Source organism: Nerophis ophidion, linkage group LG05 (genome assembly GCF_033978795.1).
Source record: "Nerophis ophidion isolate RoL-2023_Sa linkage group LG05, RoL_Noph_v1.0, whole genome shotgun sequence".
NCBI lineage: Eukaryota > Metazoa > Chordata > Actinopteri > Syngnathiformes > Syngnathidae > Nerophis > Nerophis ophidion.
The window spans coordinates 51,167,568-51,191,586 of NC_084615.1; the positions used below are offsets into that span (position 1 = coordinate 51,167,568).

At 42.2% G+C, this 24,019-nt stretch overlaps 3 protein-coding genes across 5 annotated transcripts in view; 2 read left to right on the forward strand and 1 right to left on the reverse strand.

The window, feature by feature from the left end:
- LOC133553339 (meiosis-specific protein MEI4-like) lies at positions 1-18,730 on the forward strand. 2 transcript variants are annotated; one of them, XM_061901429.1, is made up of 5 exons: positions 1-165; positions 1,202-1,357; positions 1,445-1,854; positions 3,942-4,067; positions 17,049-18,730. In XM_061901429.1, exons 1-5 carry the CDS (start codon positions 141-143, stop codon positions 17,274-17,276), a joined length of 945 nt encoding a protein of 314 aa, XP_061757413.1. In that variant the 5' UTR covers positions 1-140; the 3' UTR covers positions 17,277-18,730. The 2 variants fall into 2 exon arrangements, with proteins under 2 accessions (XP_061757413.1, XP_061757414.1); XM_061901430.1 differs by having other exon boundaries at positions 17,091-18,730.
- LOC133553338 (uncharacterized) lies at positions 10,055-13,328 on the forward strand. Its single transcript, XM_061901428.1, has one exon. It carries the CDS (start codon positions 10,055-10,057, stop codon positions 11,009-11,011), a length of 957 nt encoding a protein of 318 aa, XP_061757412.1. The 3' UTR covers positions 11,012-13,328.
- LOC133553335 (sorting nexin-14-like) overlaps positions 18,442-24,019 on the reverse strand; it is an 18,670-nt gene continuing 13,092 nt past the window's right edge. For both annotated transcript variants that reach the window (XM_061901422.1, XM_061901423.1), the window contains exons 14-28: positions 23,402-23,557; positions 23,193-23,317; positions 23,068-23,126; positions 22,853-22,985; positions 22,598-22,784; positions 22,456-22,539; positions 22,286-22,386; positions 22,100-22,211; positions 21,994-22,034; positions 20,123-20,242; positions 19,934-20,057; positions 19,696-19,860; positions 19,539-19,634; positions 19,369-19,460; positions 18,442-19,297 (exon numbers count right to left, since the gene is read on the reverse strand). In XM_061901422.1, coding sequence (XP_061757406.1) covers positions 19,220-19,297; positions 19,369-19,460; positions 19,539-19,634; positions 19,696-19,860; positions 19,934-20,057; positions 20,123-20,242; positions 21,994-22,034; positions 22,100-22,211; positions 22,286-22,386; positions 22,456-22,539; positions 22,598-22,784; positions 22,853-22,985; positions 23,068-23,126; positions 23,193-23,317; positions 23,402-23,557 — 1,673 coding nt within the window. In that variant the 3' untranslated portion in view covers positions 18,442-19,219. The remainder of the gene's footprint in view (positions 19,298-19,368; positions 19,461-19,538; positions 19,635-19,695; positions 19,861-19,933; positions 20,058-20,122; positions 20,243-21,993; positions 22,035-22,099; positions 22,212-22,285; positions 22,387-22,455; positions 22,540-22,597; positions 22,785-22,852; positions 22,986-23,067; positions 23,127-23,192; positions 23,318-23,401; positions 23,558-24,019) is intronic.

Here is a 24,019-nt window from a genome sequence, read left to right on the forward strand (position 1 = left end):
CCGGAAGTTGACGATGAAGAAGCCTGAAGTGACATGACGTAACACACTTGTATGAATGCTACCTGTTTTTTTTTTCTAATTAAATGTTATTAAAATAGACAATTGACTGCTATCTGCGGTTAGCATTGTTAGCTCATCTAATGGAGAAACAGAAAAGATTGACAGGTAATTCCAACTTCTAATCGTCACTCTTTGACTTAGTTTTTTTGTTCAGCCGGTAAATGATAACTTTTACGAGTCAACAAATGTTACCACAAAGGTTCAGGCGATATTACTAAAGTTGAATTAATACTGTTTAACTTAGCTAGCAGGTGTTCGCTAAAACACACTATTAGTACTCGTGTTGGACTGCAAGTCTTCATCAAATATTTCACTAATAATCAAATTTAGATAGCAAGAACATAATTTTTCAGGTTTGTCTTTGTTGCTGGTAAGTATGGTAGGAATACTGCAGTACTGTGGTTCTCAACCTTTTTTCAGTGATGTACCCCCTGTGAACATTTTTTTTTAATTCAAGTACCCCCTAATCAGAGCAAAGCATTTTTGGTTGAAAAAAAAGAGATAAAGAAGTAAAATACAGCACTATTTCATCAGTTTCTGATTTATTAGATTGTATAACAGTGCAAAATATTGCTCATTTGTAGTGGTCTTTCTTGAACTATTTGTAAAAAAAGATATAAAAGTAACTAAAAATTGTTGAAAAATAAACAAGTGATTCAATTATAAATAAATATTTCTATACTTAGAAGTCGTCATCAACTGAAAGTGCCCTCTTTGGGGATTGTAATAGAGATTCATCTGGATTCATCAACTTAATTCTAAACATTTCTTCACAAAAAAAGAAATCTTTAACTTCCATATTTATGGAACATGTCCACAAAAAATGTAGCTGTCCACTCTGAATATTGCATTTTTTTTCGCAGTTTATGAACTTACATTCATATTTTGTTTAAGTATTATATTAAGTATTAATATATTAAATATATTGATAAAGGATTTTTGAATTATTGATATTTGTAGGATATTTTTTAAAAATCTCACGTACCCCTTGGCAGCATACCTTCAAGTACTCCCAGGGGTACGCGTACCCACATTTGAGAACCACTGCTGTAGCACACCAAGGGTGTATTGTTGTATTATTATATTGTACTGTATTTACAAATACAATACTTATGACATTCCTAATGTTTTCAAACATAAGCGATGTTGGCCGTGGTCGTGGCAGTGGTCAAAAGCCGGCCGCCGGGCGTGAGCAGTCGCCATCACGTTGAAGCTTTAGCAAGCAGCCTGCAACGCCAAGAGCGGAGGAGGAGGAGCCAAGCTGACATGCTGAACATAATCACCACGACGTCAGCAGGTGTGTTCAAGTTGACAACAGCAGGTGTGTTCACGGAGCGAGGATGTCAAGGTGTGTGTCTCACATGTAGCAGGTCTTCACCAACAGGCAGCTTCTCGGACACGCCAGAACTCCTCCCGTTGGCTTTTCTGTCCAATCAGCCCAAAGATCCTGAACGAGGGGCGGCGAGTCTTCCTCACGTACACTTTCTGCAGTCACTGTGCACTTTACAGCGAGTAGGCAGTGGTCCAGACTCGCTGTGGCTCGGTCCGGGCGAGAGTGCGGGTACGCTTTTGCCGGACACGCTGTGTGTGCTCATGGACTCTGTGGTGTCGGCGTTTAGGGACCGCCGCACCGCCAAAGAAGGCGAGCTCGCCCTAAAGGCGTGTCGGGCGTGGACACAAGCACTGGATTGGTTCTTCTGTCAGAACGCACCGTGTGGTGACTTGATAACGCACATGCACTCCTCTTTGAAGGAGCTGACCGCCATCCTAATGCACACCAACCAGCGCCATACTGTGAGTAACCTTTTCCTTTCTCTCTTCCTCACTTCATCTTTGCATCATCTTCTTATTCTAGTACAAATGTTGTAGTACGTGTTAATATACCGAACGTGGGGGACGGCGTGGCGAAGTTGGTAGATGGGCTGTGTCAGCAATCTGAGGGTTACTGGTTCAATCCCCTCCTTCTACCATCCTAGTCATGTCCGTTGTGTTCTTGGGCAAGACACTTCACCCTTGCTCCGGATGGGACCTGGTGAGCGCCTTGCATGGCAGCCCCCACCGTGAATGTGTGTGGGAAAGGGTGAATGTGGAAATACTGTCAAAGCGCTTTGGGCTCCTTAAAAAGGGGTAGAAAAGCGCAATACAAGTACAACCCATTTACCAACCATACTTTTGCATACTATATTGTACTATACTGTAGCATACTATGCCATATCATACTGTACTGCCGTACTCAAATGTACCATAGTCTACTGTACTTTGCCATACTTTACTGTACCAAAGTACCAACATCTAACAATAAATGAAAAATTGAATTGAAAACGTTTTGAAAAAGGACAATACTTTTTTGGAGAAAACAGTACTGAACATCACACAATTTTTCACTTTGATAAATAAAACATCCACTTTCACATTGTCTTTAAACATGTTAACATGCTATTTAACCTTTTCTTCAAACTTGGTAACATACTCTTTAACCTTTACTTCAAACATGGTAAACTGCTCTTTAACATTGTTTTCACACGTGTGAACATGCTATTTAACCTTTTCTTCAAACATGGTAACTTTTTCTTTAACCTTTTCTTAAAAAATGTTGACATGCTCTCTTACCTTGTCTTCAAACATATTAACATGCTCTTTAATCTGTAAAGGTACAGTGAGGAAGGAGACGGCCCCGAGACAGGGACATTGTTACGCTTGCAGCGTGTTTATTTGCACGAATGTGTGACGTGTGTAATTAAGCCAAATATGTGGTGTGTGACTAAGTGAAGCGATTATCCGTTGAGTGTTACCGTGAGGTGTTGAAGGTGCGTGTTGAGGAAGGTGCGTAAGTCCAGAAGGAGCAAGGCAGTTTCGGAGTTCCGTGGGCGTGCCAGATGGCAAGGGCAGGAAAGAGGCGTCAGAGTCCGTGTCTAGGTGAGAGGTCGAGATCCAGGAAGGCAGCAAGAAGACAGGAGGGAATTCGGGAAGACGAGAAACACAACTAGAATTCAGGGAACAAAGAGGAACTGCAGGGTGATGACACAGGACAGTACACATTGAGCACCAAAGAGGGGAAACATAGAGAGCAAGGAAGCACATAAGTGAGGAAAGCTGGAGACCCGTGAGGCTTACTGTACTGGTACAAGTAGCTACGTTCTGGCACTGGAACATAGGATCCGCTGGCTTATAAAGGCAGGGGAATTTTCATCACCGTTGATTGAAGATTTCGTGCAGCCGTGCGAAGGACATGTCCATCTCAGAGGAGCGCACAGCTGAGTGTGCTGAATGTGCGGCCGTAACATAACATTTATTTCAAACATTGTTGAATGCTCTTTAACATTGTTTTGACACATGCTAACATGCTATTTAACCTTTTCTTCAAACAGGCTAACAAGCTTGTTATTGTTTCTTCAAACATCCTAACATACTCTTTAACCTTGTCTTCAAACATGCTCTTTAACCACGTTTTCATCAACTTTGTTTGATAAAGAACACATGCTAAAATGCTCTTTACCTTGTCTTCAAACATGCTAACATGCTCTTTAACCTTGTTTTTAGCAACTTTAATTGACAACGAAAACATGCTAACATGCTTTTTACCTTGTCTTCAAACAGGCTAACATGCTCTTTAAGTCTGTTTTCATGAATTTTACTTGGAAAGAAGACATGCTAACATACTCTTTAACCTTGTCTACAAACACGCTAACATGCTCTCTAACCTTCTTTAAACGTGCTACTATCATGTTCTTGTTTTCGAACATGCTAACGGCCTTTGAGCGTCATTATAATTTTCATGCTGTTCTTTCATTGTACACAATAAAGTATGAAGAACACAAATAAAAATGATTATTTGTTTTCCTAAACTTGTCGGCCATAATTTACACACTCGTGTCTTCCAGAATGTAGAGTTGCTGACGGCCTGCTTGGTGACATTGGCAAACAGTCGCATGTCAAAGTCGTTCTTGGTAGGCCACTTCCTGTGTGAGGTCAACATACTGGCTGACAGGCTGTGGAAGGCCATGCAGGTAATCGCACTCTTGTTGTCATGTTACCTTTGTACATTTTTACATGTCCTACATAAACTGTAGATTTGTAAATGTACTAAAGTAATACTACTGTTGGGCTTCACAGTGGCAGAGGGGTTAGTGCGTCTGCCTCACAATACGAAGGTCCTGCAGTCCTGGGTTCAAATCCAGGCTCGGGATCTTTCTGTGTGGAGTTTGCATGTTCTCCCCGTGAATGTGTGGGTTCCCTCCGGGTACTCCGGCTTCCTCCCACTTCCAAAGACATGCACCTGGGGATAGGTTGATTGGCAACACTAAATTGGCCCTAGTGTGTGAAAGTGAGTGTGAATGTTGTCTGTCTATCTGTGTTGGCCCTGCGATGAGGTGGCGACTTGTCCAGGGTGTACCCCGCCTTCCGCCCGATTGTAGCTGAGATAGGCGCCAGCGCCCCCCGTGGCCCCCCCCCAAAAAAAAAAAGGGAACAATCGGTAGAAAATGGATGGATGGGATGGAATACTACTGTTTTGATAGGCTATGCCGGAATTAGATTATGAAGTAAAGTTAAAACAGTTACCAAAAATAACAATGTTTAATAACAAAAGACGCCCTTGCGAGGAGTGGAAAAAGAACAGAAAACGCACTAAATATGAGTGGGGAATACAAAATACACTTAGGAGTGCTGAAATAGACCACACAACTATACCAGGACCAAGCCACTGGGAAAGTAAGTGTGAGCCCAGCCAAGACAGGAATGTTGATCACAGGTGACTGCCAAGCGAGTGTTAAACGTTCTTGGAGGTGAGCGAAGCATCGACTATCAACTGGCAATGATAGGGGTGGTAGAATGGCTTAAATGGCTAGAAACAAATTAGCTGCATGTGGGCTAGAGTGTCTCAGCCCCGGAACTACAAAAACCAGGTGCTGGAACAGAGAGACGATAGGAGGCAGAAGAGCAACCAAAACACTTTACAACTACTTGTATAAACTGTACATTTACACACTTATACTACTTGTATACATACTTGCCAACCCTCCCGATTTTCCCGGGAGAGTCACGAATTTCAGTGTCCCTCCCGAAAATCTCCAGGGGGAAACTATTCTCACAAATTTCTCCCGATTTCCAAGTGGACAACAATATTGGGGCATGACTTTAGCGTCCTCTCTCACCTGCAACCGTCACCCTTTAACGGTCGCATGCTGTCCTCAGTCACGTCCTCTTTCCCTACATATAAGCAGCGTGCTGGACCAGTCATATTACATCTATGACTTTTGGAACTCAGTGCACACACAACAACCTTTCTGGATTCGATAAGGAAACGGTTCGATAAGAGGATTCGCTAATGGTATCGACATCAAAAATTTCTTAACGAACATCATCCCTATCCTTCACTGGGAGCCGTTTTATATATATACAGCTGTATTTCAGTGAATTACAGCTATATATATATGTATATGTGTGTGTGTATATATATATATATATATATATATATATATATATAAGCATACTTGCCAACCTTGAGACCTCAGAATTAGGGAGATATTTAAAAGGCTTGTTGGGCGGGGTGTATATATAAATATGTATATATAATTATATATATAGCTGTAATTCACTGAATTTCAAATATTTCATATATATATATATATATATATATATATACATACTGTATAAGTATATGTGTGTATACTGTATGTGTGAATATATATACACATATATTTATATATACATATATATGTGTGTATATATATATATATACTTATACAGTATGTATATATATAAATGAAATATTTGAAATTCAGTGAATTACAGCTATATATATAATTATATATACATATTTATATATACACCCCGCCCCAGCAAGCCTTTTAAATATCTCCCTAATTCTGAGGTCTCAAGGTTGGCAAGTATGCTTGTATAAACTGTACATTTATACATGTACTACACTTATACTAATTCTATAAACTATATTTACACATGTTGTAGGAGCCATTTACTGTAAGGCATCCTTATTTTTGAGTTGGCATTTACTTTCTTTTGTCACTAGGTGGCGGGCTTTTTAGTTGAGCAGTGCAGTGGGGAAGGGATATATAGGAACACAGGTGAGCCAAACGAGGAAGTACTCAGGTGTGGGAGCACAAACCGTTCTTACCAACAGCAGACAACAGCAGACAGTAACAGGCAGGAAAACATATAACACAATATCACTGCAATTATCCCGGGTATGTTTCATTCACCCTGCAAATTCGTTAATAAATATGCATAAACTGGACTCCCGACTGGACCTCGCTTCATTGCAATGTTTGCTGCTGCGTAGGATCACTCCCTCAAACCTGTTGAGTAATGACAATAAATTTGAACATTTGAAGGTAAAGATTGCCATTACACATCAATTAAGAATGGTGCTCTTCGAGTGAAAAGGACAAGAAGAAGAACACAGAAGGACATCATAAAGCTGCAAGAGGACGAATTGTGCCACGGCCACGCTGCTGCTCATCAGCCAGGGTGATTGGAAACACCTGCCAGCTCTATAGGGTGAGTTGTGTGGAGCTGAAAGCAGCATAAGGGAGAGACTTGGCCAATTATGTCTGGTGGCAAAGATTATGTACAGCCACAAGGTGGCGAAAATGTGGATCCTGAAAGGGAAAATGTACAATATTCTGAAAAGGAAAAAAGAGCCATAAAGTATACTGCCAAAGGCTTGGAAATGAAAGTTGACAATTATCATAAAGCAATAGGAGCGTGTGTTAAAAAGCTGCTAAAATAAGGAACACAATGAAACAACTCATGCATTCAAATGAAAATGATGAAAATGCAAATGCTGTAAGAGGTCACTTGGATGAATTGATTCATTTGTGTGGAGAGGAAAGGGAGAATCATTCCTCATTGATTGCCTTACCATTGCCTGAAGAGGAACTTGATAGAAAAATGACTAGTTTCAAGAAAAGATTAAGATACTAGAAGGTTTCATAAAACTTGTGCATGAATGGTTTTCAGAAGTGAAAAAGCTAACCATACATGACACTGCTCCTGTAGAAGAGGAGTCACAATTGCATCCTTCTCAAACACCTGGCTCAGTTGAAACACAATTCCAAGATGAAATGCATGTTTCACTTGCCCATGATGAACATTTATGTGTTACACTTTCTGATATCGGAGCCCAGGACAGTGCATCGAATGTCTCAATCACACGCAATTCCATAACATCAAGAACCTCTTCTACCTCATCTGCTCGCATTCGAGCCCAGGGCGAAAAGGCTGCTCTCATGTCAGAGGCTGCTGCATTGGAGAAAAAACATCAGATTGAATCACAACAAAGAATTCAACAGGAACAATTCGCAAAACAACAGGAACAACTCAGAATGGAAAAGGAAAAGTTGGAAATGGAAACCAAGCTGGCTGCAGCAAATGCAAGGGAGCAGGTTTTGCAACCATGGGATCTAGGGAAGGATCAAGAGTGTCAAGAATGAGCTCTGAATCACACAAGGGAGCTGCTGCTCCAAAGAAAACAATGCCCCTCTCTGACACACAGGTTGTGAAGCCAAAACAATTCATATATGAAAAGTACACCAACGCTCATTATATGACTCCAAGACAGGCTGCTCTCTCTTTAATGCAAACTGACAATGTATCAAAATCAACTATGCAAATGAAAAATGTGTCGAATACAACTGGGCAAAGTAATCATACTCATGTGAAAAAAGATGATGTTAAAGGTCATACAGTTCACAGTACACCCCCTGTCACAAATGCCATCAAACAAGATCACATTATTGATTTACTAAAAGGACAACAGATTTCAATGCCTTATTAAGCAGAATGTCCATTCCTCTTTACCATCAAGAGACATACCTGTGTTTGATGGAGATCCATTTCAGTATGAAACCTTTATAAGGGCATTTGAAAATGGAATGGAGAAAAAGTGTGACACCTATGACTGTTTGCATTACTTGGAACAATATACTAGAGGGCATCCAAAAGAGCTGGTTCAAAGTTGCCAACATTTGCCTCTGTCCCAGGGCTACCAGAAGGCAAGACAGCTACTCAAAGAACATTTTGGTAATGAATATCATATTGCAACAGCATATATGGAAAAGGCTTTTTCCTGGGGAACAATTAATTTGGAGGATGTAAAAGGTTTAAGAGCATTCTCTTTATTCCTCAGACGTTGTTCCAATGCAATGGGAAGTCTGGCCTATATGGAAGAAATTAATCTTGTTTCTAATATGAGGACCATCATCCTAAAGCTTCCATGCAAGCTCAGAGAGCAGTGGAGGAACAAGGCCTGTGACCTACAGGAGATGCAAGGCCATCGTGTCATTTTCCCAGACCTTGTGAAATTTATTGAAAAACATGTCAAAATACTCTCTGATCCACTGTTTGGTAACATTCAGGACACTAAGCAATCAACTGTCAAGCCGTCATCCGTCCCTAAGCCAAGAGTAAAGTCAAGTCCAAGAAGCAGCTTTGCAACAACATTAATACCCATAGAAACTGTGGAGCCAAATAAAGGAAAAAGGAATGTGATTGTCAAATCTCACAGTTGTCTGTTCTGTAAGAAGAGTGGTCACACACTGGAGTGTTGTCCACAATTCAAGAGGAAGAAGCACAAAGAAAAAATAGACTTCTTTAAGGAAAAAGGAGCCTGTTTTGGCTGTCTGAAAATAGAACATTTAAGTCGAGACTGCAGAAATCGTCTATTATGTGAAATCTGTAAACAACAACATCCACAAATACTCCACATTGAACAGATAGAACAAACTCAAACCAATTCAATTGGAACCAATACTGTTGTCCCACCTCCCAAGCATACTTGTGGTCATATTGGGGCTGTGGATGACCCCTCCATCTACTCCATTGTACCTGTACAAGATAAAAGCAACAAGGGAGACACAGTGCTACAAACACATGCATTTTTGGATCATGGAAGCACCTCCACATTCTGCACAGAAAAACTGATGCAAAGACTGAACATTACAGGACAAAGAAAAACTATCCTTCTCAAAACCATGAATCAAGTGAAACCCGAAACCAGCTACCACATCACTGGACTGGAAATAGCCAGGATAAATACAAATTACTTTATTCAATTGCCAGATGTATTTACACACAAAACCCTGCCAGTTTCACCACACAATATTCCAAAACAGCAGTATTTGAAACATTGGCCATATCTAAACCATATCACATTACCTGAAATTGACTCTGACATCGACCTCCTCATTGGCACGAATGGCTCTAAGGCACTGGAACCCTGGGAGGTGGTCAATAGCCAGGAGGACGGGCCATACACAGTGAGGACCCTATTGGGATGGGTCATTTATGGTCCTTTAAAAGGAGATGACACCAGCAGGCATAATGGCTGCCCTGTTGCTGATGTCAATAGAATATATATTCTAAACCTGGAGGAGTTATTAATCAAACAGTACAACCAAGATATCAGTGAAAGATCCAGTAAGGAAACAGAGGAAATGTCAAGAGAAGAGGAAACGTTTCTTGATATTGTGAGCCAATCTGCAAAGATTACAGATTAACATTACTGTTTAAATTTACCTTTTAAAGAAGAAGATCCCATCATGCCGAACAACCATTGTATTGCAGAGCAACGCATCCAGAGCCTGAAACGCAAGTTCAACCAAAATGAAAAGTTCCATAAAGAATATACATCTTTCCTCACAGATATGATTGACAGTGGGTATGCTGAATTGGTACCAGCAGACCAGCTGAAGAGAAAAGATGTAAGACTCTGGTATATTCCACATCATGGTGTGCCCGATTGTAGCTGAGATAGGCGCCAGCGCCCCCCGCGACCCCGAAAGGGAATAAGCGGTAGAAAATGGATGGATGGATGGATGGTGTGCACCACTCAAAAAGAGTAACATTAAGAGTTGTTTTTGACTGTGGTGCAGTCTTTAAAGGAACATCACTGAACTGTGAACTACTTCAGGGTCCTGATCTTACCAACTCACTTATCGGAGTCCTCATCAGATTCAGACATTAACCGGTTGCCTTGATGGCAGACATTAAAGCCATGCTCCATCAGGTTAAGGTGTCTGATAAGCATGTCGACTACCTGAGATTCTTATGGTGGCCTGACGGTGATATGCTGCAAGATCTGACTGAATATAGGATGAAAGTACATGTATTTGGAGCTGTGTCATCACCAAGTTGTGCAAATTTCGCTTTGAGGAAAACTGCTGAAGACAACCAAGCTCATTTTCCACCTGAGGTGACAGACACAGTACGCCATAACTTTTATGTAGATGACTGTTTACGTTCGATTCCCACAGAACAAGAAGCAGTACAATTAGTAAAAGATCTGACTGCTCTCTGTCAAATGGGTGGGTTTACTCTGTCCAAATGGATCAGCAACAGCCGTGCTGTATTAACATCTATTTCACAAGAGCACAGGGCTAAAGAAATCAAGGAGTTGGATTTGGACAAGGACAATCTACCAATGGAAAGAGCCCTAGGACTACACTGGTGTGTGGAAACTGATGTGTTCAAGTTCACAGTTGTTGTACCAGAAAGACCACACACTAGACGCGGCATTTTATCTGTGGTCAGCTCTGTATACGACCCTTTAGGATTTCTAGGACCATTTACTCTGCCAGCCAAAATGATTATGCAGGAGCTCTGCAAGGAAAAGCTTGAATGGGATGAAACCATACCACACGTTTTCTCTCAACAGTGGACAGGATGGCTAGCAGATCTCAGCAAAATGAAGGAGTTTAAAGTTGACCGGTGCATGAAGCCTACACACTTTGGTCAAATCACACACTCACAGCTGCATCACTTTTCGGATGCCAGTGAGAGTGGCTACGGAACCGTCTCATATCTAAGACTGGAAAACAAAAACAAAGTAGTACATGTTGCATTCATTATAGGAAAATCAAGAGTGGCACCATTTAAAACAAATGACAATTCCCAGAATGGAGCTGGGTGCAGCGGTCCTCGCTGTCGAAGTTGACACAATGCTGTGAAAGGACCTACAGTTAAAACTGGAGGAATCATTTTTCTGGACGGCTAGCACAACCGTGCTTAAATACATAAGCAACGAAACCAAACGCTTTAAAACATTTGTAGCAAACAGTCTCTTTTGTAAGGGATGCTACCGACATATCACAATGGAGATACGTGAGCACAAAGGAAAACCCTGCAGATGCAGCATCAAGAGGGCTGACAGCAGATCGCTTCCTAGGCTACAAAAATTGGAAAAGAGGAACAGATTTTCTCTGGAAAGCAATCCAAGAATAGCCAATCTTGCAAGTTGAATCCAAAATCTCTGTTGATGATCCAGAAATCAAACCTGGCATCACAGCAAATGACATTGTCAAAAGTCAGTTGAACCCAACTATTTCATCCACTACTTCTCATCCTGGATGAGACTGAAGATTGCAATAGCCTGGCTTTTAAAAGTAAAGACCACACTCTTGAAACTGATTAGGAAAAGAAAATAAGTTCAAACTGCTGTGAGTAGTGTTGAAAATGATCATGTCAAATTAAAGAAGAACATTGAAGAGGAGATGCATGTATTTAAAGCCACACTTCATGGACAGTGCTTATCTCCCCAAGATTTAATCCAAGCAGAGAATGCAGTCAACTCATTCAGTCAAAGTGAAAGATTTCAAGGGGAAATTTCTGTTCTACAGACTGAGAAAAATGTCAAAAGAAACAGTTATTTGTACAAATTGGATCCAGTGCTGGAGGATGGACTTCTCAGAGTAGGTGGTCGCCTGAATAGGCTAGCAATGCCTGAAGATATCAAACATCCGATTATTCTCTCTAAGGACCTCCACATATCCACACTACTATTATGCCACATCCATAAACAACTCGGACATGCAGGAAGAGATTACATGCTATCTTGTCTCCGCAAAAAATATTGGATCATCAAAGCCAATTCTGCTGCAAGAAAAGTCATAAAACACTTTATTGTGTGCAAACGACAGAGGAGTAAAGTCAGAGACCAAAAAATGTCAGACTTACCTTTGGAAAGAATTCAACCAGACAAACCTCCATTCACGGATGTAGGAGTGGACTACTTCGGTCTTATTAGACTCAAAAGAGGACGAAGTCTTGTTAAAAGGAGATTCATCTGTCGAAGAGATCAAGTTTCATCTCTGAGATCGGACAATGGTACAAACTTTATAGGAGCGGAAAGAGACTTAAAGAAAGCATTGAACAGCTTGAATCAGGATGAAATCCAGAACGCTATGCTACTGCAAGGTATAAAGTGGATCTTTAATCCCCCTGCAACGTCCCATCATGGTGGTGTATGGGAACGACTAATCCGCATGATACAGAGTGTGTTGCGCTCCGTTCTTCATCAGCAAATACTTGATGATGGATTGCAAACTTTAATGTGTGAGGTTGAAGCAATCTTAAATGACCGACCCATAACCAAATCCCCTGATGAGCCCTTGGACCTGGAAGCGCTGACCCCAAACCATCTTCTTTTGTTAAAAAACAATCCAATATTGCCACCTGGACTCTTTGTAAAGGAGGATCTGTACATCAAACATAGTTGGAAACAAGTACAATACATGACAGATCTCTTTTGGAAACGATGGACAAATGAATACTTACCTTTAATCCAAGAACGTCAGCGATGGACCAGAGTCAAGAGAAGTTTTGCCCCTGGTGACATTGTGGTGGTGGTCGATTCCACTGCCCCACGAGGATCCTGGTTACTGGGGAGGATACTTGAAACTTGCAAAAGGTCTTGTACGCACAGTTCGACAAAAGACCAAAAACAACATACTGGAAAGACCAATAACCAAGAAATGTCTCTTCCAAAAGACTGAAATTGAAGATTAATGAAGATTCAAGATTAATGAACTATAAATGCCAACATGTTTTTATTTTGAAATTATGGAAAAAATAAAAAAAATGAAATGTGAAAAAAGAAAAAAAAACTGAGAAGAAGAATTATGTAAAAGTTAATTTGAATGGCTCTCTTTCAAGTAATTGTTACAGTGTAAACAATAAGGGGCCGGTGTGTAGGAGCCATTTAAGGCATCCCTATTTTTGAGTTGGCATTTACTTTCTTTTGTCACTAGGTGGCGGGCTTTTTAGTTGAGCAGTGCAGTGGGGAAGGGATATATAGGAACACAGGTGAGCCAAACGAGGAAGTACTCAGGTGTGGGAGCACAAACCGTTCTTACCAACAGCAGACAACAGCAGACAGTAACAGGCAGGAAAACATATAACACAATATCACTGCAATTATCCCGGGTATGTTTCATTCACCCTGCAAATTCGTTAATAAATATGCATAAACTGGACTCCCGACTGGACCTCGCTTCATTGCAATGTTTGCTGCTGCGTAGGATCACTCCCTCAAACCTGTTGAGTAATGACAATATATTTGAAGGTGAAGATTGCCATTACATCTTTACATGTACTACATAAACTGTACATTTATACATCTACTAAACAAATACTTGTTTAAACTGTACAGTTACACATGCACTACACTAATACTACAAACCCCGTTTCCATATGAGTTGGGAAATTGTGTTAGATGTAAATATAAACGGAATACAATGATTCGCAAATCCTTTTCAGCCCATATTCAATTGAATGCTCTACAAAGACAAGATATTTGATGTTCAAACTCAGAAACTTTGTATTTTTTTTTGCAAATAATAATTACCTTAAAATTTCATGGCTGCAACACGTGCCAAAGTAGTTGGGAAAGGGCATGTTCATCACTGTGTTACATCACCTTTTCTTTTAACAACAACAACACTCAATAAACGTTTGGGAACTGAGGAAACTAATTGTTGAAGCTTTGAAAGTGGAATTCTTTCCCATTCTTGTTTTATGTAGAGCTTTAGTTGTTCAACAGTTCGGCGTCTCCACTGTCGTATTTTACGCTTCATAATGCACCACACATTTTCGATGGGAGACAGGTCTGGACTGCAGGCGGGCCAGGAAAGTACCCGCAGTCTTTTACAACGAAACCACGCTGTTGTAACACGTGGCTTGGCATTGTCTTGCTGAAATAAGCAGGGGCGTCCATGATGATGTTGCTTGGATGACAACATATGTTGCACCAAAACCTGTATGGACCATTCAGCATTAATAGTGCCTTCACAGATGTGTAAGTTACCCATGCCGTGGGCACTAATACAGCCCCATACCATCACAGATGCTGGCTTTTGAACTTCGCGCCTAAAGCAATCTGGATGGTTATTTTCCTCTTTGTTTCGAAGGACACCACGTCCACACTTTCCAAATATATTTTGAAAAATGTGGACTCGTCAGACCACACAACACTTTTCCACTTTGCATCAGTCCATCTTAGATGAGCTCGGGTCCAGCAAAGCCAGCGACGTTCCTCGGTGTTGTTGATGAATGGGTTTTGCTTTGCATAGTAGAGTTTTAACTTGAATTTACAGATGTAGCAACCGACTGTAGTTACTGACAGTGGTTTTATGAAGTTTTCCTGAGACCATGTGGTGACATCCTTTACACACTGATGTCTGTTTTTGATGCAGTACCGCCTGAGGGATCAACGGTCTGTAATATCATCGCTTACGTGCAGTGATTTCTCCAGATTCTCTGAACCTTTTGATGATTTTACGGACCGTTGATGGAAAATCCCAAAATTCCTTGCAATAGCTCGTTGAGAAATGTTGTTCTAAAACTGTTCGACAATTTGCTTACAAAGTGGTGACCCTCGCCCCATCCTTGTTTGTGAATTACTTAGCATTTCATGGAAGCTGCTTTTATACCCAATCATGGCACCCACTAGTTCCCAATTAGCCTGCACACCTGCGGGATGTTCCAAATAAGTGTTTGATGAGAATTTCTCAACTTCATCAGTATTTATTGCCAACTTTCCCAACTTCTTTGTCACGTGTTGCTGGCATCAAATTCTAAAGTTAATGATTATTTGCAAAAATAAACAAATGTTTATTAGTTTGAACATCAAATATGTTGTCTTTGTAGCATATTCAATTAAATATGGGTTGAAAATGTTTTGCAAATCATTGTATTCCGTTTATATTTACATCCAACACAATTTCCCCACTCAAATGGAAACGGGGTTTGTACTTGCTAAGCAGAAGTAAGTTTTAATTTTAAAGGTGGGTGATACTCATTTAATATGAGACAGACACTTTGTACTCGAAAGGTCATCATCATTGAATAATTGTCACTTGTGCAAAATACCGACAAAAAACAATGTGACAAAAATATGAATATACATGTGTAAATAGTCATAACAAAGGATATTGCCAAAACGTTAAAGTTTTCCTATAACATTGTGACTTTTGTCAAGTAAAATTACGACTATTTTCAGAAAATTGCCAAATTGTTAAGCTTTTCTTGTAAAATGTGTGAAACCTTTTAGTTGTAAAAATAAAATAAAGTCACAAATGTCTCTTTTCATTCACCCTGTAGATCAGTTCGGGACAAGGTCAAATACAGCTCTACTTAAAATTCAAATCTGGATTAGATTATAACACATACTTGCCAACCCTCCCGGATTTTCCGGTAGACTCCCGAAATTCAGCGCCTCCCCTGAAAACCTCCCGGGACAAATTTTCTCCCGAAATTCAGGCCGAGATGGAGGCCATGCCCCCTCCAGCTCAATGCGGACCTGAGTGAGGACAGCCTGTTTTCACGTCTGCTTTCCCACAATATACGTAAACGTGTGTGCCCAATGGCGTTATAACTGTAGAATGATCGAGGGTGAGTTCTTGGTTTCTTATGTGGGTTTATTGTTTGGCAGTTTCATTAACGTCCTCCCAGCGCGGTAACACACAACAGCAGTCACGTTTTTGTCTACAGTAAAGCAGTTCATCTGCCGCAAACCGCAATGTTGTGACACTCTTAAACAGGACAGTACTGCCATCTACTGTACATGCATTTGGTTAGAAAAATAGTGACAGAGAATAGAACAAGGATGGACAATTCAACCCTTAACTCAGTAATGAGTAGATGAGTTTTATGTGTGTGTTTATGTGTAAATAAATGAACACTGAAATTCAAGTATTTATTTTATTTATGTATATGAAATACTTGACTTGGTGAATTGTAGCTGTAAATATACTCCTCCCCTCTTAACCACGCCCCCCACCCCCCGCCTCCCGAAATCGAAGGTCTCAAGGTTGGAAAGTATGTTATAACACAGACTCTGAAGATGAAAAAAACACCATTTGTGATTTGTGAAACCTTTATTCTTTGCAATTTTGATAGAAATATTGCCTTGTCAACAATTAAAAACAATTCAGTTTTTTTCCGTTATTTTGCACTACAGTAGTGGCAAAATTATTCAATGTTTCTGACAGTTCAAGTAAAAAGTCTGTTATCAACTATCAGTATCATCCACTATTCAAATACGTGAAAGCTCAAATACTGTAAACTCTAATTGGTGTTTGGCGCTAACACGTGGTGAGTATAGTTAAGGAATGTTAAGTCACACAAAAATCTTTTCTACAGGTATAGATCAGAATGTCATGTGAAAATTGTTTTGCTATAATAATAATTCCATATTCAGAGATATTGATTCATTCTGCACTGGAGATATGTTACAAATATGTATCAAATTCATAATGATAGATTAATCAGCATAAACATGCTTGCACACACTATGGTCATGTGACAAGCCTTATCCATGAATCAATGATTTGATGAATGAATGTGTAAATAAATGGATAGATGTGTGAATGAAAGAATGAATAGTATTGAATGTGTGAATGAAAGTTTGTATGAATGGATGTTTGAAGGAAAGCATGAATGAATGAATTGATGAATGAATGGATGTGTCATTAAACGTATGGATGAATGTGTGAATGAACTGTATGAATGAAAGTGAAGGAATGGATGAATGAATGTGTATGTGAATGGCTGGATGAATTAATGGATGGATGTGTGAATTAATGAATGTGTCTGAATGAATGTTGAAATGAATGAATGAATGAATAACATTTTGTTTGATCACATGCACATTAGCATTAGCCGCTGACGTAGCTAACATTGATCGGTGCGTGCAGGACGACTCTCCTCTTGATGTGTTTCCTGTGGATCATTACCAGAACTTGAGTCACATTTTGTGGATCCTGGAGGAGCATCTGCAGACCAGTGAGGTGGCGGTGCCAGAGGAGGACTGGTCTGAGTGGGTGGACCGCCTCCTTCACTTGGAACAACGAATGTTTGCTCTTTCTGAGGAGTTTCCTCTGTTTGCCATCATAGTGTGGAGGATTGTGGCGCTCCTGAAGTGAGTGTTTTTATTTTACATTCATGTCAGAAGCAAACAAATACAAACAAATATCTTCATCTCATAATGTTTTAATTATGTGATTGTGCTCTTTATACTTTTTGTCATGTTCATCTGAAAACAACATTTTAACAAACAACTTTTTTTTTTTCATATTAGTCTTAGCTATCAGTCGACAATGAAATTTAGGAAAGAAGTTCTTTCATTTTGCAACGTTTGTTTGCTGAATTGCTTGTATTCCGTCACGTGACTTCTTCCCGGAAGTGAAAACCAGAGGTGGTCAACCATTCAAGATGGCTGTTGTACACCAAGTACAAAAGAGGCTTAAATCTTCCTGCAAAAAGCAGATACGAGCAAAAAAAATCTAACTATGCAATGGAATAGATCCCTATACTTTTATCAAAAAAAGATTTGTTGAGTGATATTAAGGATTGTACGTCGGTCGCGTTCCCAGACACATCAAACTTTTGTACTCCCTAAATCATTCTAAACGAAAAAACAGATAACTTAGAAAAGCATGGAGGTCTACAACTTTTGTGTGTTGTTTGGTCAAGGAAATTGGTATCAAGACTCTCAGATTAATAGGCACCGTTTTTGCTCGGGTAATGTTGCATTTCATGATTTAACTTCACCTCTACAGTCATGTCTATTGCCTAATTGTTGCTTGCGCGCATCGTTTACAAGTCGCGTGTGCCCCGTCTTTACCAAAATATAACCATTAATGTCAACATTGTGTATGGGCTGAAAGCATCTTTTTTTAGGATTGTAGCCTTTGTTTTACCCTTATAGGTTTTGCCCACATTTGCTTTCTTTTATTTAGACTTTGTAGCAAAAATGTGTCTTAAGAAATACAAATAATATCAAGATAATACTTAAATGGGGAAACAACAAACACCAAAAGTATATCAAACAAACCTTTAACGAAGTTATCACTGCAAACTCGTGCATTCTTCGACTGCTCCTTTAGACTGGAGAGCGTGCTACTTTTCTCATGTTTTCGTAAAATGTTGCACCTTTGCGCCTTTGTGATCTCTCGAGGAACTCTGATGAAACATTTATCCTTTTCGCGATTTGAACGATGTGTACAACCAAAATCAACGCAAGCCTAAGACATTTTTCTCAGAGAAAGGCAAAAGGTTGCCTAGTACCCATTGTGAACAGACGCTGGCTTGACAATCAATGAGCCGGACATTTAATTGAATTGTTACTTCTTTCAACAACAAACAATTATTGATCACGTCATCTTAAATGTTCTCCAGAAACGTTTTTGTTATTGACCTTTATGGCATTAAAGAGGAAATGCAGACGGCACAAGAAGTCTGCACAATGTGGTAAACCAAAACCCACTGTAGCATCCAATTCAGTTGTAAAAATGGCACAAAAGAAGTTCCTGGAACCAAAATTGTCCCTAAATCATGTTATGAATCAAAAGGGGATTTAGGAAAGCCATTCACTGTACGTCAAGGGTGAAAAAGCATCCAGAGGAGGTGGTTTGCAACACCAGCGACTATCTCCCGCAGACAACATTGTCCTTTCAACCATTCCTAAAAAGACTAGAATTTAGCCTCCAACAAATAACACATTTCTGGTTCCAGGTGCACCTTTAGGTTTTGCCGCACCTTACCACAATGTTAACGAGAAGGGTTGCTCATTTGCATCTCAACAGTTGTTTTTTTCCTACTACATTAGGGCGGAACTATCCTTGCCTGAGCATGCTCTTATTTTGTTGGAGGAGAAATAGTTAGGACTTTGGCACCAGCATCTAGATTACATCTGACGCGATCCAAGTCTATGAACATGAACTAATGAAGCCCTTTGGATGAGGCGAAAAGGTCTTCAAGACAAACTGAACTGTCCAGTTGGGATCGATTGATCAGCTGTTTTCCTTCAAATAGTTACCATGGCAACGTCCTTCAACACTGAGGGGGAAACATGAACTCTTTGCTGTCATTGTTGATGCTGGTCAACATGGTCCAGTTCAGGAAAGAGCTCCAGCAGGGTGATGTCCAGCAGGACGTAGGACATCTGAGCACGCAAAAAAAACAACAACCAATCATTACAAGACAAGTTCATTAATCAATCAATCATCTTTGCACCTGTTTATTGAGTAGTGGCTGCTGCAGACCCTCAAAGAGAAGCTGGACACCGTCATGTTTGTTTTCCTCACCAACCCACTTTCCAACTACATCTGTTTACATGCGCGCGCACACACACACACACACGTTGTAAAGTGAGTCCTCCCAGTGTCAAGGTGCTGAAGACTCACCAGGTAGGTAGTCCATCATCTGCTCAAAGGTCTGCTGAGCTCTGGCTTGCTTGTCCAGGATGCTTCGCTCCTCACTGCTCTCACAGAAGATGGCGTCTGGCGGTAGACGTGGCATTTAGAGCATGGCGCTTTCTAAGGATGAGGACGGGGATCTGACCTCGTAGCTGCGTGATGAGTGAGACCATGCGGTGCTCCTGCAGGATGTGGTCCAGCTTGGACCGCATGTACTGCTCAATGTAGGCCTCGAAAGTGTTCTTCATGAGGATCCTGCCAGCTGACAGCAAGTGGTGAAGCCATGGCGGCATTCGGAACAACAGTCGACCTTGGTAGTGAAAAGGTTAAAATGTTAGTGCGTCTGGCGTGTGCGTCCACTGATAGGAAGCGCGGTGTCTTACCGATGTGCAACATGTAGTCATACATGCCATCAATGCTGACCGCCTCCAGGAAGCAGTTGTACTGGTGCTGCCTCTCGGCGCCTGCTGCCATGTTGCCGTTGTTCCTGTAGAGCTTGTTGTTGAGCTGCATGTAAAACATGATCAATACCATGCTAAGGCATGGACAAATGGGAGACGCTGACGTCTTACCCGCTTGCTGGTGTCGGCACCAGGACTGAAGACGGTCAGCTCAGGATGACTGGGTTTAGCTTTAGGAGACTCGCATGAGTTGAAGAAGGACTGAAGGAAGGCATCCAAGTTCTGACCTTTCTGGAAAACACCAAAGCTAAATGCTACCATGACTTGTATATGACTTTAATAAATGGATGTACAGTCGAGCGCCCAAGGACAATTCCCAATAAGCCCGGCGCAGCGCGGCAGAACGCGAGGGCAGGCCCGGGCCAACACCCGACATGCCAATCAACATGGCGACAAACAAAAACCAAGCCGGCAAGTCCGCCAGCTGTAATAACTGCCATGCGCATGCGTCGCCAAAGACCACAATAGCACCCACCCCCCTGCACCAGCCTCAGCAGGCACATGCAACACCACCAAACGGCAGCAATGACAACAGCTGCCGGAAAACACCTGACCGCCAGCACCATCGCACCAAATCAAAACAACCAAAAAACCGCGACCAGAAATCACAAGCCGACAACAATGGAGACCAACCAGCACTAGCCTGCTAGCCAGCCCAAACGCCTACGTGAAAACAGGGGACGGCAACACCACCGCCCAACGAAGGAACGCCACGCCCCAAACCAAACGTGCAAAAACACATCACCCCCTCCAAACAACCAACCCACAGCACCCACACCAAACAAAAAGGTTCAACTGCTCCCGCACCAAGCCATGGCTAGAAACCCCACAGCACCAAGCCAAAACAGACGAACATGAACCCTGCCCAACAGGAAGCAAACCTGCTACACAAACTTGAAGCGAAATAACTGACCATCCTATCCACATCGATCAAAAAACCCTCAAAACGTCACAAACCAAAACGGAAGACAAACTCATCCAAACACACAAATAAAAATACCATGACACCTGAGAATCCAGAACAACACCCGATGTCCCTTACACCAAGAGACCACACCGCGCAGCTACTCAACCAAGTCACGGAACAAAAAAACAAAAAACACAGCCTTGCCAAAAGACTCCAACAAAGCTGCACTTTTCCTACTGTCTTGGCAGAGAAACCACCAAACCCCGCCCGTCCCATCTCCATCCGCGCCCAAACATGTCTATCCTCCATCACTTCAATACGCAAACGCTATAGAAGGTTCCCGAACATATGCGAACAGCCGTCCTATTCCTGGCCCACGCAACGCCACTCGAGTCTGCCCCCCCGCCGAACACAGCCAGCGTCCGTCCACCTGCCCTTCACTCTGTGGACTCCACGTCGACAATTCGGCAAAAAAACTGCACAAACTCCACGCTCAACGCAAACACAGCATCCCAGCTGACCAGACAGCAATGCAATCACATAAGTTTAGACCGCGGAGCGACACCAATACATCGTGCCCATATGCCAGCATCCAAGCCAACCAGCAAGTCAATGCCAGTCAACCCTCACAATTCCATTGCCGTGGAACCATCAACCACGGCCCCCCGATCACTTCAATTCAACACAGTAACGGTAAAGTAGCTTCAGCGGCCACCACCATCACCGCCCATCTCAATACAAACACTACTGCAGCCGCCAAAACCAACGTAAAGAGAAAACGACACCGCAATCAAAACGCGCACACACAGCGACTACAGAAGCCTCCAAACCCTTTGAGCCCAACCTCTTCCATTGTTTAGCCAATCAACCCATCAAACATCGGCCCATGCCCGCCAAACACCCCAACGCGCCATAGACCACACCTCCACAAAGCCGCCGACTGCCCCATAATTCATGGTGATGATGAGGTTTGAGTTGGGCCCCCAAGTAACTAGGATGCTAACATGCTAAATGACATGACTGCAAGCAAACACCCTCTACTGTTCATAAGAAGAAGTGATGGAAAAACACTGACCTCTTTCATCAACTTTCCAGGAACAGACTTGAAGATCTTTCCTGCAGGACCAATAATTAGTTGAGAAGACATGAGATTAGGATGAAGACAAAGATGATGATGGTACCCAAGTTAACGTCAGGGAGCATCCTGTCCACAAACTGAGACTCTATGCTATAAGGAGACAGGAAGTCTGCCAGCAGTTGACTGTTGCTGAGCTCTGGATGCTGCAGGAGTCTCTGCACGCACGCACACAAAAACACACACAAAGATCAATTCCCATCCTTGGTGCTCTTTGGTGTAGATGAAATACCTGTAAATACTCCTCAAACTCTTCCCTCTTGGAGGCCAGGAACTCGTGGTTCTTGGGTCCCAGGATGCGTTTGGCAGGAAGCTGCGCATCCACAAAGGCCCCTGCAATCATCACGTCTTCGAGTTTGAGGACAGTGACGGCAAGAAAGGAAGCAAAGGTGCAAGTGTTACCGTGAAACTCTGTGAGCTTGGACTCCAGCACGTAGAACTCCAAATATCTTCTGTTGACCACCCACCTCTCTGCATCATGACTCACTGCAAAAAGGTCCATCAGGATGACAACATTCAGCAAAGGAGTCTTGGCATGGCTTACCTTTGATCCTGTCGTTGCGCTCCACATCGATGCAGAAGACAGGAATCCTCTCCTTCTTGGCCTCGTCCTCATAGAAGTCAATGTATGGGATGGTGATGGTCCAGGCAGAAAGGTTCCTTAAGCTTCCTGTTGTGCATGCTGGCTCAGCAGGCGAGTCGTCCTCTGTTACTACCGTGGCCTCTTCCACCTGTGTAGGACCAGGCGCGTCACATGACTGGCCGACCAGGGGCAGGCAACATTGAAGAGGACACTCACCAAGTCGTCATCGCCGTCGGCCATGGAACTGAGCGGCAAGATGGCACCCTCCATGGTGGTGCTCCTGAACACGCCCTTGATTCTGCTGCCAATCCTGCTGATGCCAAACGACTCCCCCCGCTTGGAGGCGTTTCTGTAAGCATTCCAGTTTGCCAAAGTCACATGGTACACAGCGCTCTCAGCAGGACCACTCCGGCACTGATTGATTGACAAACCTGCTAACTCGTGAACTCCTTGCAGGTGACTCAGTGCCTTTCAGCAGGTTTCTGAAGTACTGACGCACACACGCACAATGTTGGACAGGCACGGTCAGGAGGCGTAGTGTGTGCAGCTGTCTTACCTCATCGCTCTGACAGAACATGCGCGTGAAGACGTTTTCCAGAAGAGACAGGACGTGTTCGTTGGCCTCAAATAGACAGCGCATGGTCTGCAGCTTGACCACGGCGTAGTATGGACCTTCAGCCACTGTTTAGGAGGTCAAGTGACCACAGCTTACAAGGTTTTACTAAAAACGAAGCATCTGGAGATGATGATGAAATGACGCCTAACCGTTCCTTATCTCGTTCACGATGACGTTGTCCAAGTTGATCTTGTCCACGCTCTCGTCCAGGCAGTACGTCTCATAGATGTGCACCACCTCGCCATGTAGACGCTGCAGCTCCGAGTTGCACAAGTCGGGACTCAAGATTTTGTCGTTCAGCTCCTCTGGTGGAATGTCACGGCAATCATTTGTGTCCTCTTGTGTTGGCAGTTATGGAGGTTGGAAGCGAACATTCAACAAGGACTTTTGTTGCCAGCTCATCGTAAACGTACAAGCTAAATATATTAAACCCTTCTTACTCTTACGATCATCACAATGTCCACACAGCTTTTGCCTGTCCTTGCTGGAATTGTAGACGTCCATCAGTCTTCTTCATCAACGCTTCCATGAAACTACATGACAAGAATTTGGACTAACTTGTGGAGAATTCAATGGCAGGACATGCAGCCTGTTAAAAACACCCCACCATCAGTAGGAGGGGATATTCCATGCAAAGTTTGGCTCACGCGTAAACTGGAACACAAGTGGCATGGGGTGTTCCAACCTCAACCTGAAAGACTTCAAGACTTGCGACCCGACTGGCCAGACTAAAACATGACGATCATTATTTTTGACTAAGTGCGTCA